Source organism: Ascidiella aspersa, chromosome 7 (assembly GCF_963924565.1).
Source record: "Ascidiella aspersa chromosome 7, kaAscAspe10.2, whole genome shotgun sequence".
NCBI classification, from domain to species: domain Eukaryota; kingdom Metazoa; phylum Chordata; class Ascidiacea; order Phlebobranchia; family Ascidiidae; genus Ascidiella; species Ascidiella aspersa.
The window spans coordinates 8208513-8222285 of record NC_139453.1 but is presented as its reverse complement, the minus strand read 5'-3'; the positions used below and the strand labels follow the sequence as shown (position 1 = coordinate 8222285).

General features: G+C 38.2%; 1 protein-coding gene across 1 annotated transcript in view; it reads right to left on the bottom strand.

The window, feature by feature from the left end:
- LOC146137558 (uncharacterized) overlaps nucleotides 1–10813 on the bottom strand; it is a 36248-nt gene extending 25435 nt beyond the window's left edge. The window contains exons 1-2 of the mRNA XM_083393820.1: nucleotides 10516–10813; nucleotides 8973–9039 (exon numbers count right to left, since the gene is read on the bottom strand). Of these exons, the coding sequence (XP_083249946.1) occupies nucleotides 8973–9039; nucleotides 10516–10599 (151 nt within the window). The 5' untranslated portion in view covers nucleotides 10600–10813. The remainder of the gene's footprint in view (nucleotides 1–8972; nucleotides 9040–10515) is intronic.
- Nucleotides 10814–13773: the final 2960 nt, after the last annotated feature.

The window sequence follows — 13773 nt, the reverse complement described above, 5'->3', positions numbered from 1 at the left end:
TGCGGTTTTGACACGCTTTTAATGCAACATATTTTTTATAACTTCCGGTCATTTCGAAGCTCTAAGGCAGGGGTGTCCAACAAAACGGCACGCTATAAATGTGACATCAGCTCACCGACGTACACTTAGACGCAATAATGCGCACTGCTACCACACGTTTTTATTTTTTGTAAAAAAATCCTTTTATTATTAGATAGAATTAGTTACTACCTTTGGCACGGGAAGAAGTAACAGGATAAAAATTGGCACGTCGGCATGTTTGGGTTGGACACCCCTGCTTTAAGGGCTATAAAGCCATAACGAAAACTAATGCAAACCGTTGGGAAGAAACTGACATGTACACTTGTGCAAAAAAGTAAAATATGAATACAACAATAACGCAATTTAATAATGAATGTCAAAGTCAAAATGGTCGAGCAAATCGACATCATCTTGATAAAGACGTTTCGATACGAGCTTGTATCATCATCAGTTATTGTGACTGAAATATATCTGAACCTCACTCATAAATGGTTATACGCCTTGACGTCCAATAGTAAGCAGCATTACAGATCCGTGCATAGTATAAACATAACATTAACGCACGTTATAAAAATAAAAAAGACAATCGAGCGAAACAGTTCATTTTGGGACGAACAAAGGCACCAAACGGACAGAGGGCAATGCCGATTTTGACCAAGTCCAGACTTGGCAACATTTAACGGCAAAACGAGGCCAGCGAATCACCGAGGCTGTCCACGAGTTGTTGTGTTTACACGATCTAAGCTAGCGGTTCTTAACCAGTGGGCCATGACTCACTGGTGGGCAATGGAAACATTTTAGGTGGGCCACAGGCCAATTAAAAAAGCTAGATTTATTGAAGAATTTAGTTTCATTTGTGTCACTATACCTAATTTTACAGCAGTGGTTCTCAACCTTTTGGTACCGCGTACCACCTCGAGGTTCCATGATCTTGTTGCGTACCAACAAATTATCGAAAAACTCAACTTTACTCAAAATGTATATAGGATTATTAACAGAGGCGGATTTAGCTAATTAGTTGGCCAGAAATTTCGAAACAAATTCGGCCCACTAATCTTGGAAAAGTTTCCCTTTTTTAGCTTTGCAAGATACCTGTATTCAAGTTTTGTGATTCTTTGTTGTTTTTCTATGATGTCATAAAAGAAATTTGCATAGATGTTTCGGAAAGATAATAATAGTTCCTATCATTGATGAAGCATAAAATATTTAACTATACAATCATAACAATGAATGCATAGTTTATTACTATAGAAAAAAATGCTAAACTTTTTCGTAAAACTGTAACTTTATTTAAAAACATACTGCGTACCACCCAAAATGACTTCGCGTACCACAGGTTGAGAACCACTGTTTTACACGAATAATGGCTTGTGGAGGAATTGAGAAGGAAAGTAAATTTATTGTTCAGAAGCAAGTACCGCACTAATGCAAGGTTGAATAAATAATCTGTGCTATATGCTCCTCTATTTTTTTGTTCTAAACCTTTTTCATAGTTGGTTCTTTCATAAAAAATTTATTGGGCCACAGAATTTTTGTGCAACGAAAGAAAAAAGGTTGATTGAAAACACTATGAATTAATCTATTTAATTTAAATTTATGGGAAATTATTTAAGTTATGAGTTTAAAATCCACAATAGGCAACGATCATTGATATTATTATCACATTACAAGCTGTTAAGCGCGTTTGCAATTTATGAGTTGTAAAGCAAAACGACAACGACCTTTCATGAAAAAGACGAAATGACATAAGCGGCCATAAAGCAAAGGTCCATATCTCCGTAACGCAATTAACGCCTCAAAGGAGTAAAAATGGCTTTCGCGAAATCAATAATATTTAATGTGTGTGAATGACTGCAATTTTTTTGCGAATTTGATCAATGTGTGTCAACACATTAATTGTTTTCAACAAAAGCGATAAACTGAGAAAAAATAATAACTTTTTTGTATAAAATTATCTATTTCTTCAGGCAATTCCTGTTATTTCCTAAATACTGGTTAAGTTTTCATTTTATCGAACATATATATTTGCGATGTTAAATATTTTAATGTTTGGCATAATGAAGTAATGGCGAGATTCTGTTGTTTAACAGCTGTTCCGTGATCAATTCACGAACTATTTCACGTGACATGACCATATTCCAATACCGACGAACGTGGTTATCGCAAAGTCAAGTAACCATTACATAATAAAAGTTTACAAACAAACAACCTAATAGTATGAACTTTACAAATTGCTTTGAGTAAATTACAGACTATTTTCGATCAAAACCGTTTTTCTCGAATATTTTAATGCATGTGGTATGTTAATAACCGTATTTTAGGAAATAGCGTAGATTTTGTATGTTATTAACAAAAAGCGTGGATTTTCGTTATTGATTGTAAAACAGCGGTTTTAAACTTGGGTCCGTGGACCCTTGGGGTTCGCGGACTAGTTTTTTTGGGTTCGTTGACTTGTTTCAAACGGTCCATCAAGGCCAGTTGAAATATTTGAGTATTATTTTGAAAATGGAACAGAGTTATATAACGAATTAACGCTTTGCCGCCTTTCCTTGAATGTATTTAGACTTTACTCAAGTGTTAATATGTGTTTTGACCAAAAACTCCAGGTTTATTAGGCCTACTTTTTTGACGCCAATTTATGACGTCATCTCTGAATAATTTCATGCCGACCAAGGTCCAACACAAACAAAAGAAAAAGTTTGGGGTCCACAAGAACCCCTAATCTTAAAGTTGATTCTATATTATTTTTCGTACAAAACATTTAACCCCTACATCGAAAATAAGTTGCAAAAGTCGACATCCTAAAAATAAAACGTACCTTAACGTTGTAGGCTGCGGTTCGGACGGCACAGATACTATACTCAAAATACAACAAAAACAACACGAGAAGAAACACAAGGGTCCGGTCGAATTAACCGCTTTTATTGTGCGACAACGGGCGATTGTTCGTCGATTGTCGACGCGGCGTTACGTGACAATAGCAGGGCGTTCCGCATCGGCGCGTAACGACAACAAACAAAAAAGCTGAAACGTATAGCCGGGAAATTAATTTGCGGCGACGGCCGATGTAAGAGCTAAACGGCCCGTTGTAGCTGCGGTTGTTGGTTTAGGATGGCATTTCGGCAGAATGGCTTTTTGGATTTTTTTTCGAATTTTTTTTGTCCTGTTCGAGGTTAACTTATGCTTGAGCTTTGTCAAATTCATGATCGTATTTTTATGGAAGTAAAAAAGTTGGGAGGAATGTGAAATGGCATTTTACTTAAACGACTTCAAAATCAACTACTTTTTCTCAAGGTCTGAAAATACTTTCGGGAACTTTCACTTAACGTTGTAATTTCATCGAATGCCTTCCGTACAACCTTTTCAAGAACTAAATCATCGTTTTAGAATACCCTGATTTCGTTAAAATTTCTATTGCACTTTCTCATGCCGACGAAACCATTTAAGTATATACCCTTGATTTAACCGCCTAATAAACCGCCTCATTGAATTCTCCCCTTTCGAAAAAAATCGTTTTACAAAAAAATATTTCGTTAGAATTCGAATAGTTAGCACATAGTCATGCCCGCGAACTCATTTAGAATCATATACCCACGTAAGTATAAATATATGCACGGGAATCGTTTTACAAAAAAAAAATCGTTAGAATTTGAATAGTTAGCACATAGTCATGCCTGCCAACTAATTTATAATAATCAACAACAAAACCCAAATCTTAAAAACCCGAGTAAAACCAGGATCAGATATTTAATGTCTTATTTATTGTTAAAATACGCGTCAGCGGAACAGTGATCGACAAGCAGAAACCTGCTCCCAATGGTTTCGGATTCCATAAAGATACGCCCTTATATATATATGCACATACCTATGTGAGTATGAACATACGTACGGGCGCTGGCTATGACAAAAGCAGTAAACGCAGGTTTGGAACATTCATCCAAATCGAGCTTTAGGAATTTTCGCTTTGTTGCTTTTGTTAACCAGCGAAACGAACATGGCTTTGTAGCCTTTCTGGGTTTGGCAGCGGAGAAAAAGCGGCGTGCTGCGACCTTGTAATGACCTTTACGCATCGGGCTGTGGCATGTGCTTGATACGCGCAGCACCGATAAACCGCAAACCGATCTCTCTATTGTCAACGCTCAATAACGTATTTCGGGCCGGTTGCCTAGCGACGGAAAGGTTTACTGCGCAGCTTCGAACATTAATTTTGACTTTTTGCCTTTCGATGTTTGATTTTTTTCGAAAAGGCAATATTGGGAGCTATTTTTAACAGATTTCGACTGCCTTGGAACAGCATACGGTATATACCTCGCATAATGTAGCACCAAAAAGTTGTGAGTGACTAATAAATCATCTAGAAAGCTGCAGCTTGTCTTTTTCCATGTTAGTCTTGGATGTATTTTATTTATTTATTTATTTACATCTTAAAGATTTTAAAATTTTTTGCTATTTTTTGTATAAATTATCAATAAACTAATGGTGTCATTCATTTATATGGCAAAGTGCATATTTATATTCGAAATTTTAGACCTTGCTGACTGATTTTTGTTCGGAGCGGTGCTTTTTTCAAGTTATTAAAAACATTTATAACTTTTATCGTCGGCAATATATGTTCTGTTGTGGAAACACATACGAGGCTTACACAGAGGTTTGTTACCAAAATCCGCTTAAATAACAGGCAGGCGCCTTATATTGAAATGATGCAGTTGGAATTGAAAGCAGAAAAAATCACAAGTGACTTTCGAATCGGTGCTTTTTGTCGACTGATCAAACAGTTCGTCCAGCAAAGGTATTCGCGCGTACTTTGCGCTATTCGGGGTCTTTACTATAGAGCCAGGGGTAAACAAAGGGACGGGGTGCAATAAATCATAATACAGCCGGCACATAGTGGCAGACGGCGGTATGGAATCAGCTGCCTTCAAGTCTTAATTCAAAAACAGGTAGTAGTTTGTATAACCCGGGCACCGCCCACTGAAAAGAGTGGCTATCATTTTTTTTTCTGAATGGTGTCTAACGTGGTAATTACATTTAATAAAAACCGGCTGAATTAAATATGGAATCTAGTTTTATGCGAAATCAGTTAAAATATTAATCAAAACAGTCAAAAAGCAGCAAACGAAATATACGACAATTTCAGTGATTTAAAATATATGTGCGCCTCTAAAAAGTCTCTTTGTCGGACAATGATGGAGATTCGATACGAAAATGAAGCATTAACCATCAGAATGTTATTTCCTATAAAGTCTTAATGCATAAAAAGAGTTTCTTCAACGACTTGAACGATTCGGTTCGCTTGAATTTTAGCCCATAACCTTAAACCTCGGCGGTCGGCGATGCAACGATATAACGCAAATGAAAAGAGGCAAAATCTAAGTGACCACTTTTACCGGCTTTGCAAGTGACACGCGCGTAGGGGGTAATTGCGGGGTGGACGATAGCACAGGTTTATGTCGGACTTTAGAATTTTTATGGCCGGGTCTGAAATCGTCGGAACGCGTCTCTACAATATTAACGCTTTTAAGTTTTGACGCACGCCAATAAAAGCTCCCGCAAAAACCGCTAAACCCGCTCAACCCGCTAAACCTACCAGATGTTTTTTTCTCGTCAAGATGGGTCGGCAGAGGTTAGGCCGAAGCCTAGAATAAAGCAAGCGAATAGAAAAAAACGCGGAAATCAAGGCGTACATATGTGTTTAAATCGGCAATGCAACATTATAATTTCGGTTTGAATTTTTCGTAGCCTAACAGGGGCGGGACATTAGATGGGACAAAGACGTTTTTTAATAAATTAAGGCCGTTCAGGCTTTGTATACGATTGCCAACGTACCAAGTTTGCCTAAACGTTAATTTAAAAATATCAGCATATTTTGTTTCCTATTTGTGTTTTGTTACACAACGGTAGGTAATTGTCACTAAAAAACATAGAAAAAAGAAGTGTTGGAATGGCGACATGAACAGCTCAAAGGGTACCATGGCTCATAAAGGGAATCTGTCATTCAGGAAGTGTAGAGCTGGACTCATATTCTACAATCTACAATACATTATGATATAAGGCAACAAGGTGGCCGAAATCACGGGCGAAAGTTGTGATGTTGCAACACAGGAAACACCACAGCGGGCGGGCGCTCGGTCTGTCAGTTATTTAATCGTCGGTGTAGCGGCGAAGCCAAGTCGAATTCACGAGGGAATACGCAAAAACAACATCGTCTTGGCGAAAAAGCGTCGCCCTGCCAGGAAAGTATTGTCAGCGCGGTCCTTGAAGCCACGAAAGCCCATTGTCCAGCGCTTACTACGCGCGGCCAAGGGGCGATTAGGTTTCGAAATTGAAGCAAGGCGCTATGCGTGGCATGAATGAAGTCGGGCCGCGGCGGGGTTAACGAATTGCCTTGGTGGGGCCACATCGAGTGAAAGGGAGGGGCCAGGGCAAACACGTCGGCACAGGCCCCCTCGAGTCGTTGTTTGTGACACACAAGCCGGCATTGATTACATCACAAACGAAAAGGGACAATGGGCATTTTCGGCGCACAATGCGACGAGTAATAACATAATAGGAAGAAGAGAGGCCGTCATCCGTTCTATCGCGTTTCGCGCCGACGGAGTTGGGGATTGTGGAATTGTGGGAGGCCCGAGGGGCTTTCGTTCCCGGGCAAAACGGGAATGGTGACGTCATTGTGGATTGTGCCCTTCGCAGCGGCATTTTAAGCTTAAATATTTTCCAAATTTGTAAAAAAAAACACATATATGGCCGAAACAGTTTGCAACTTGTTACATAGAAGGGTTAATTTTTATCTTTTTCAACCCCCCTACTGATAAACGGCCACCGCTTTTCAGCTCTGCAGGCCTGTATGCGTTCTAACGCCGCGTGTTGCATTGAGAGACAGGGCGTGCGCCGCCAATGCCCGAGACCGCAGCGCGTGAAATAGTCGAATAATGGCGCCCAACCGCGCGCTACGCCAGTTCAAATGTCAATTGCACGCGCCCAAGGCCGAGATCCGAGCACAAGGCAAGCCAAATGGGACCTTAAGCACATTCCTCTTTACCGAGGCGACTACAGCAATTGGCGCAGGACAAAAGTCGAGCCTTTTCGCGCTTATAATAACGCCACCCGGTTTGGCAGTTTGCCAGTCGCTTGCCTGAGCCAGCTGCATCGTGCTAGGGCAAGAGGTGACGGCGCCTATACGATCACACCCCGAAAGCGGGACATGCACCGCTGGCTGGTACGACCCTCGGCGCAGGTCTAGAACCCTACCACATTTATTTTACCACTAACTAAGCGAGTTGTCAAAGTTGAAATTGCAAAAGGCATAAATATGGTAGAATTAATACAATAGTAATCCTTGACCCTTCTGAACCCAAACGTTAACTCCAACACAAACTCAAATTTTGTTAAGCAACATAAACGCCGGACGAAACTGTGGTGAGATACTAGATCAGCGCCGGACCCCAAACGTTTTAGGGACAGTTTGGATTAGAAGTCGGACGACTGGCTACTTTTTACGGCAAAATTAACAACCCGGGTGGAGCAAAATGTATTTTGTTTTGTAATGGGCGATATTTAATAGGTTGGCGGGTAGAAAACACACAAAGCACGATGCAAAGTTAAAAGTATGATAGCTGTGGCCTATTTTACCGCTAAAAGAGGGGAAATTGTTTTCTTTCACCACAAAAGCACAAAAAAATGGTAAAAAACGTTTGATTTTTCCGCAAAGCACGATAATGGGATAAAAAACTGCTTTCTTTCCGACTAGAGATATATAAGGGCGTGATATGACTGAACGTCTAGAGTGGTCACCAAATTGTCCGTTCTCATTGGCAGCGTCACTGACATCCGCTCCGTAAGCTCACCGCGCGACTTTTATAAACAAAAAAACTTGCCGTCCATTTCCAGCCATCTCCTAACACAGGGGTGGGCAACCTGCGGCCCGCCAACGCAAATCATCCGGCCCGCGACCTATTTTATAAACTGGGCACGAGGCCATTGCTCATATTTGTTTGGCTATTTCAACTACCCAAAATTTGCGCTTTGCGCACGTCTTGTTACTGCATCGAGTTTCACATGTGGTTAGACCCCTTTATTATTAACAAATATCCTAGTTTTAACCCTGATTAAAAGTGGTTGCGGTTTAACCCTGATTAACAGTGGTTGCGGTTGTTATAATAAGATGCGTAAAGTCTTCACAGTTGAAATGTAACCAGCGGAGACCTTTTTGAGTTTGGTTTTGGTCCGCGACTTTGAAAATGTTGCTCGCGCTGTCCTAACAAAATCGGGCGTGAGCATTTTTTAATCGCAGTTTTTCAAGGATGGAAACGTTAAGGCCTGAATTCGTAAACAAAATATTGGGCAGTGGTGAAGCAATTTTAGTTTTTGTTTTGACTTGGAGGTCAGTAAATTACCGGTTGGTTGACGCTACTATCTGTGGCAATCGCAGTGCCATGCTGCTTTGCCTTTTCGGCGTATAATTTCATTAATTTCCCGCTCAATTGAAAGATTCGACACTCGTACGAAACAGGGAAGCCTGCTCGAGTGGAGCTTCTTATGTCACAGTTTTGGTTTCAGTTTTTAGGAACAATGCAAGGTGCTAAGCCAAGCGAAACGCCCTTGAATGCGGTGAACAATAATACTACAATGGCGCGTGCGTGCGTATAGGGCAATTTGATTCTGCTCTGCTTCCGCAGTTTATATATCCTTCAATCAAGTGACCACCCGTTTGTAGCCCAAGTGATAACGGCTTGGCCTGCTGTGAACTCAATTAGAAAACATCGCAGCCGGTTTATCTCATCCCATCAACACTCAATTGAACGGTGAAAACAGCAGGTAGCCTTTCGCACCGCTCAATGTCAATCAACGTTAAGAGAAAAAGGGCTGGGTTGCTGCTCGAATGTTACTCAGTCAGCGGTGAAGTTAATGCTAAACTACAGCGCGGCAGCTGGCAATTCACCGTTTCTGCTTACCCTTTGGCGTGTACGAAAATGAGGTGATGGTTTTGTTTGCTGACTGGGAAGCTTCTTGCTTGTGATGCTGAAAAAACAAAAATTGGACCTGTTTTTTCGGTGGTTTATCTAGAGACATATTGGTAAAATACAACAATACTGACGTATTTTTAGGTTGGCCTCTAAAAATATTTCAAGGCATGAAAATCATTTGCGGATGGGGCCTTCAATATTAGGACCAAGCCATGGTTCTCATTCCTTGATTATTCAGTCTTTGTTGTACATTTGAAAAATGTTTTGAAGAACGACATTCAATTTTTTTATATTGACAATTATGACAAACTAGTTTAATGTATGATAATTCCTATCAATGGGCAGACCTTTTAAATTATGCAATGTATTTCTAATCATATCAAATGACTATTTAAATTGAAGATAAAATTATTTCGCCAAAGATGTTTGAATTACTCGATTAAAATCAGTGTGAAAAGCTTATACAAACCAATGGCATCATATCAATACTCTGCATTAATGTATGGTGGATTAACCAAAACGTTTATAAAATAACAAACTGTGACTATTATATTTCAACATACATACAGACAATTTATTTACAATAAAAAAGTTTTAAAATCCCTACAGCTTTGGCAAATGTGATCTTAAATTTGCTACTAAGAAAATAGTACTGGACACTGCAAAGTCAACAATGCAAAGGTTGAACAAACACCAGGGCCTCTGACAATGGGCCCTAATCTTAACATCTTGAAACTTTAATGCTCCTATCGACTGGACAATGGGCATGTTTCAAGATCAACCACAGAAAACTTTCGGGGCAAAAATAAAATGAAGAAATCTATTTAGCATACAGTGAGTCAATAATTTATAACATTACTTTCTAAATAACTGCTGGAGTGCTGGTGCATGAATAATGAACCATTAATTTTAAAGATTTGAAAGTGTGTTGAGAAAACAAAACATGAGCCGGCATCAATATTTCAACAAGGCTGTAGGACAAAACGACACCGAATAATCTGGCTATCTGGTAAGGCAGCCAATTATTTATCAATCACGCGAACATACTTGTGTGTCCAAGTTTAAATGTTTAAAACATTTTTTTGAGGCAAAGTTAGTCATCTAAAACTGTTGCTTTGAAAATGTTTGTGATTACACTTCTGTCAAATTCTCTAGTTACAAGAGTGTTTGAGTTCTGCTAAGTTGTCAAACAAAAACTTTGTGGTGAAAATGTTTCATGGCAGCAGAGTTAACCTGAACATAAAATTTATGATGTACCCACTACCCATTGATGCAGACGTTTGTGTTTACAGAGGTCCTAAAAAATTTGCGCTAAATATGACGTCATAAAACGCCCACTGAAAATATAAGTTTATATGCAAAGTGGTAAAAAAGATAAAATGTCTTTTAAATTGAGGAAAATAATTGACTAAATGTCAGAATTTAAGAGATTTACTACCTCAAATCGTACGCATCAATAGAAATACAAAGTATTCACTAGGGATGCTCTGGGCACCTTAAGCACCCCAAAACTCGGCGTCCATCGACGTACCTGTTGATATGAGGGATAGTTTCTGTCGTCGATTCTCAGCTTTTCGTTGATGTTAAACGAAAGCTGGGTGACAACCGCCGACATCGTGTTGTTTGGCACCTTCGACGTTGCCCGGCTGACGGCGGACAGCTCCAATCTGCCAGTCCTGGTTGGCTTTGCTTGTGAAAAGGTGCTCCTCTCAGCATAGCACGGCAAAACGGCGGTGCGTCTGGCCAACAGGACCAAGTGCACCCCCCTAGGGTGCAAGAAGCACTCTCAAGTGCCCAAGGAGCATCAATTTACACAATACAGCATTTTATTTCACTCGGGTCACTGCAAAAGAGCGAAGAGAGTTGCTTGTGAGGTTTATCGCAAACTTTTTGCATGTGAACTTACAGTAAGAACACAAGTACATTTTTAAAATTGAAATGCGAAGAGAAGTCAAACACAGCAATGTTAACAGAGCAAGAAATAAAGCATCCCACAAAACATCATTTTTTTAGTAAAATTTTTTTTGGCTTATACAGGCAAGTCTTGCCGCCAAGAAATTGTATGCTGATGAGAACTCACAATTTTAGCCAGTAAAATTGCTTGGGCACAACGTCATCTGTGCAAAACTTTTTATTACCTAAGCAGTCTCCTGAGATTCCTAAAATATCTTCAGACAGGTTTGTGTGCTATTTTATTGAAAGGGGTGATGCAAGGGCAAGGCAGTAATAACACACAACTGCTGCACCCAATCTTATCTCTTTGTGTTGTGGGCAGTTTGCCATAAACTAAACAGGAAAATTTGCAGTAGGGAGAAAACTACCTGGTAACATAGTTCAATGACAATGTTACCAAATTTTATCTCCCTGGCAAACTTAAACTTTGAGATTGAAAAGGTTGTATAAGTACAATTTATCAACTTGTGTTCAACAAAACTTGAGGACAATGCATATAAATAGGAGGCCAAAATAAACTTACAATTTCATTTAAAATAATAAGTAATCAATAGGTTTGATTAAACCACAAAACCACTGTTGCCTTTTTCGTTTTGGCAAACTGGTGAAAACTACTATATTTTTATTGTTTAGTTTTTGTCAAAGTTATTTTTAAGTGTAAATATGTTGATATTTTTTTTGTGTTATTTGTTTATATTTCTGGTCGTTAGAATAAGAAAAAAGCGAAAATAAATGATTAAAGTATGATAGTTTGTTGCAATGATAATGTGTAGTTGAGTTTTATCTCAAGAAATAAAAAAAATAAATAAAAAAATATTGAATATTGCATTTTCCTTGTTACTTAAGACGATAATAATTCATGAACTAATGAAACTTTGCTAAACTTTTGCATGCAAGCAAGGCAGTGGCCACTTAAAAAGTCAAACTTGGGTAAGATTTGAACTCATAGCCAGCAATAGAAAAGTCTATACTAGGAAAGTTTAAAAATTATTCATCGGCATAATGAACAAAACAATGTAGAAAATAAAGGCTAATATAAACTTTAATCTAGATGTAGATAATTATAGGTTGGTTTGATTAAAACACAACCATCGTTGATTGCTTTGCCAAATGAAGTTTCGTGAGTGAAAGCTGAACAAAAACTATTTAGCAACGCGGTTTAGCAAAACCAACAAAAAAGTGCAAATAATTTGCAAAGTGGTCATTCTTCTACTTGTTTTGGAGATGTATAAACAACCACAACCCTTATTCACAGCAGTTCAATGAAATCTTTTGGAAATGTATAGAAGTGCAGAGTGCTATTTAGGATTCCATGAAATCACACAACATTCCAGCAAACCTCAAAAAAGGGTTACGCTATGCTGGCCTTACTTTGAAAAGCACCAATTGACTGTAATCAATAAAATTACCAGTGCTACAAAGCTACTTAGGTGGGGAAACAAATCAACAAGTGTTGCATTCTAATTGTAGCTGCCAACACTTTGTGGTGTTTAGTACAGGAATGAGTGGCCAATAGTTTTCAAGGGCAATTAAACAACATCAAAGGTGATTATTGAAAATCATTTTTAATTTAAAACTATTCAATGACAGTGATTGATATGGCACAGAAGCAAAGCCAAATTTAGAGTACTATCAACATTTTTGGTTTCCTGACTGTTATACAGGTCACTGGGACACGCATTTATTGGATTTTCTATTTGTGTTTAAACTTGATAAAGATGTATATCACAAAATTTCCTAAAGTTCAATTGAGCTTTTTGATGAAGTTTTAAATCCCTTTTATTTCTAGCATACAAAGGTAGTGCAACTATTTGCATAGGAATTGGAAAACTAATGAACAATTTGTTCACCTATTTCAGTTTTTAAGATCAGCACAAATTTGTGTGACAAGAGGGCTGTTTTCTTTAAATTTTTATGGGATTTAGAGATCTAACACCTAAATTGGGCGACCTGAAGCAATAATTACAAAGCAGAGAGATGAAATTCCATGTAGCGTAAAGATCACTACATGGCCTCAAGGAAAACGACTTGCTTGTAAAATACCTCCTATCAGTAAGTGAACACAAGGCTAGTGTCTTGTGAAGAAACAAATTTTGTTAAAAGCAATATTTCATTAACAATGGGGCCTAATTTTTACAAAAAAAACTTGACAAGTTACAGTAGGCAATCTAATGAGAAGAAAATCAAGAGTTGCTTAGGCACGATAAAAAACTTTTGCTGTATGTATATACATATATATTAAAAAAAACAATTATGAAAGCATTTGTAAAATTAAGTGTTAAATTAAGTATTCAGCATTTTAGTGGCAAACATTTGGTATGTAGGCATAACAATTTCCACAAACCTCTTTAAAAATTTTAAATGATGTACCTGGAAAATCAAACATTAGAAAATAGATTTGGGGCACCAAGCCATGCATGATATTAATAAACCACTTTTAAATTTGAAGTGTGTTCTCTTTTGGTAGCAAAAAACAAGACTAAAATTACAGACAAATAATCATTCTGACAGCAAAAGTATCAAGTAGACACTTAGGGAAAGGCACAGCACTGCTTCTTATACAAACAAATATCTTGTTCAACACTGGGTCGCTGATATACAAACGACATGATGCGCCATTAGCTTAGGAAAACAACTGTTTTTCACAATATTTACCAACTATTTGAAAGCACTCTAGATGTAAGAATTAGCTCAATTGAATAAAAGCATACAAAATGCTTAAATAAATTGTTTCTTTCAAAGGTTTGGATGAAATTCATCCTCTGTGAAAGTGCTATAACCGTCGGCTCTAACCTATAAGTAAAAAACAATTGGTGACATAAATATGCTGCTTATG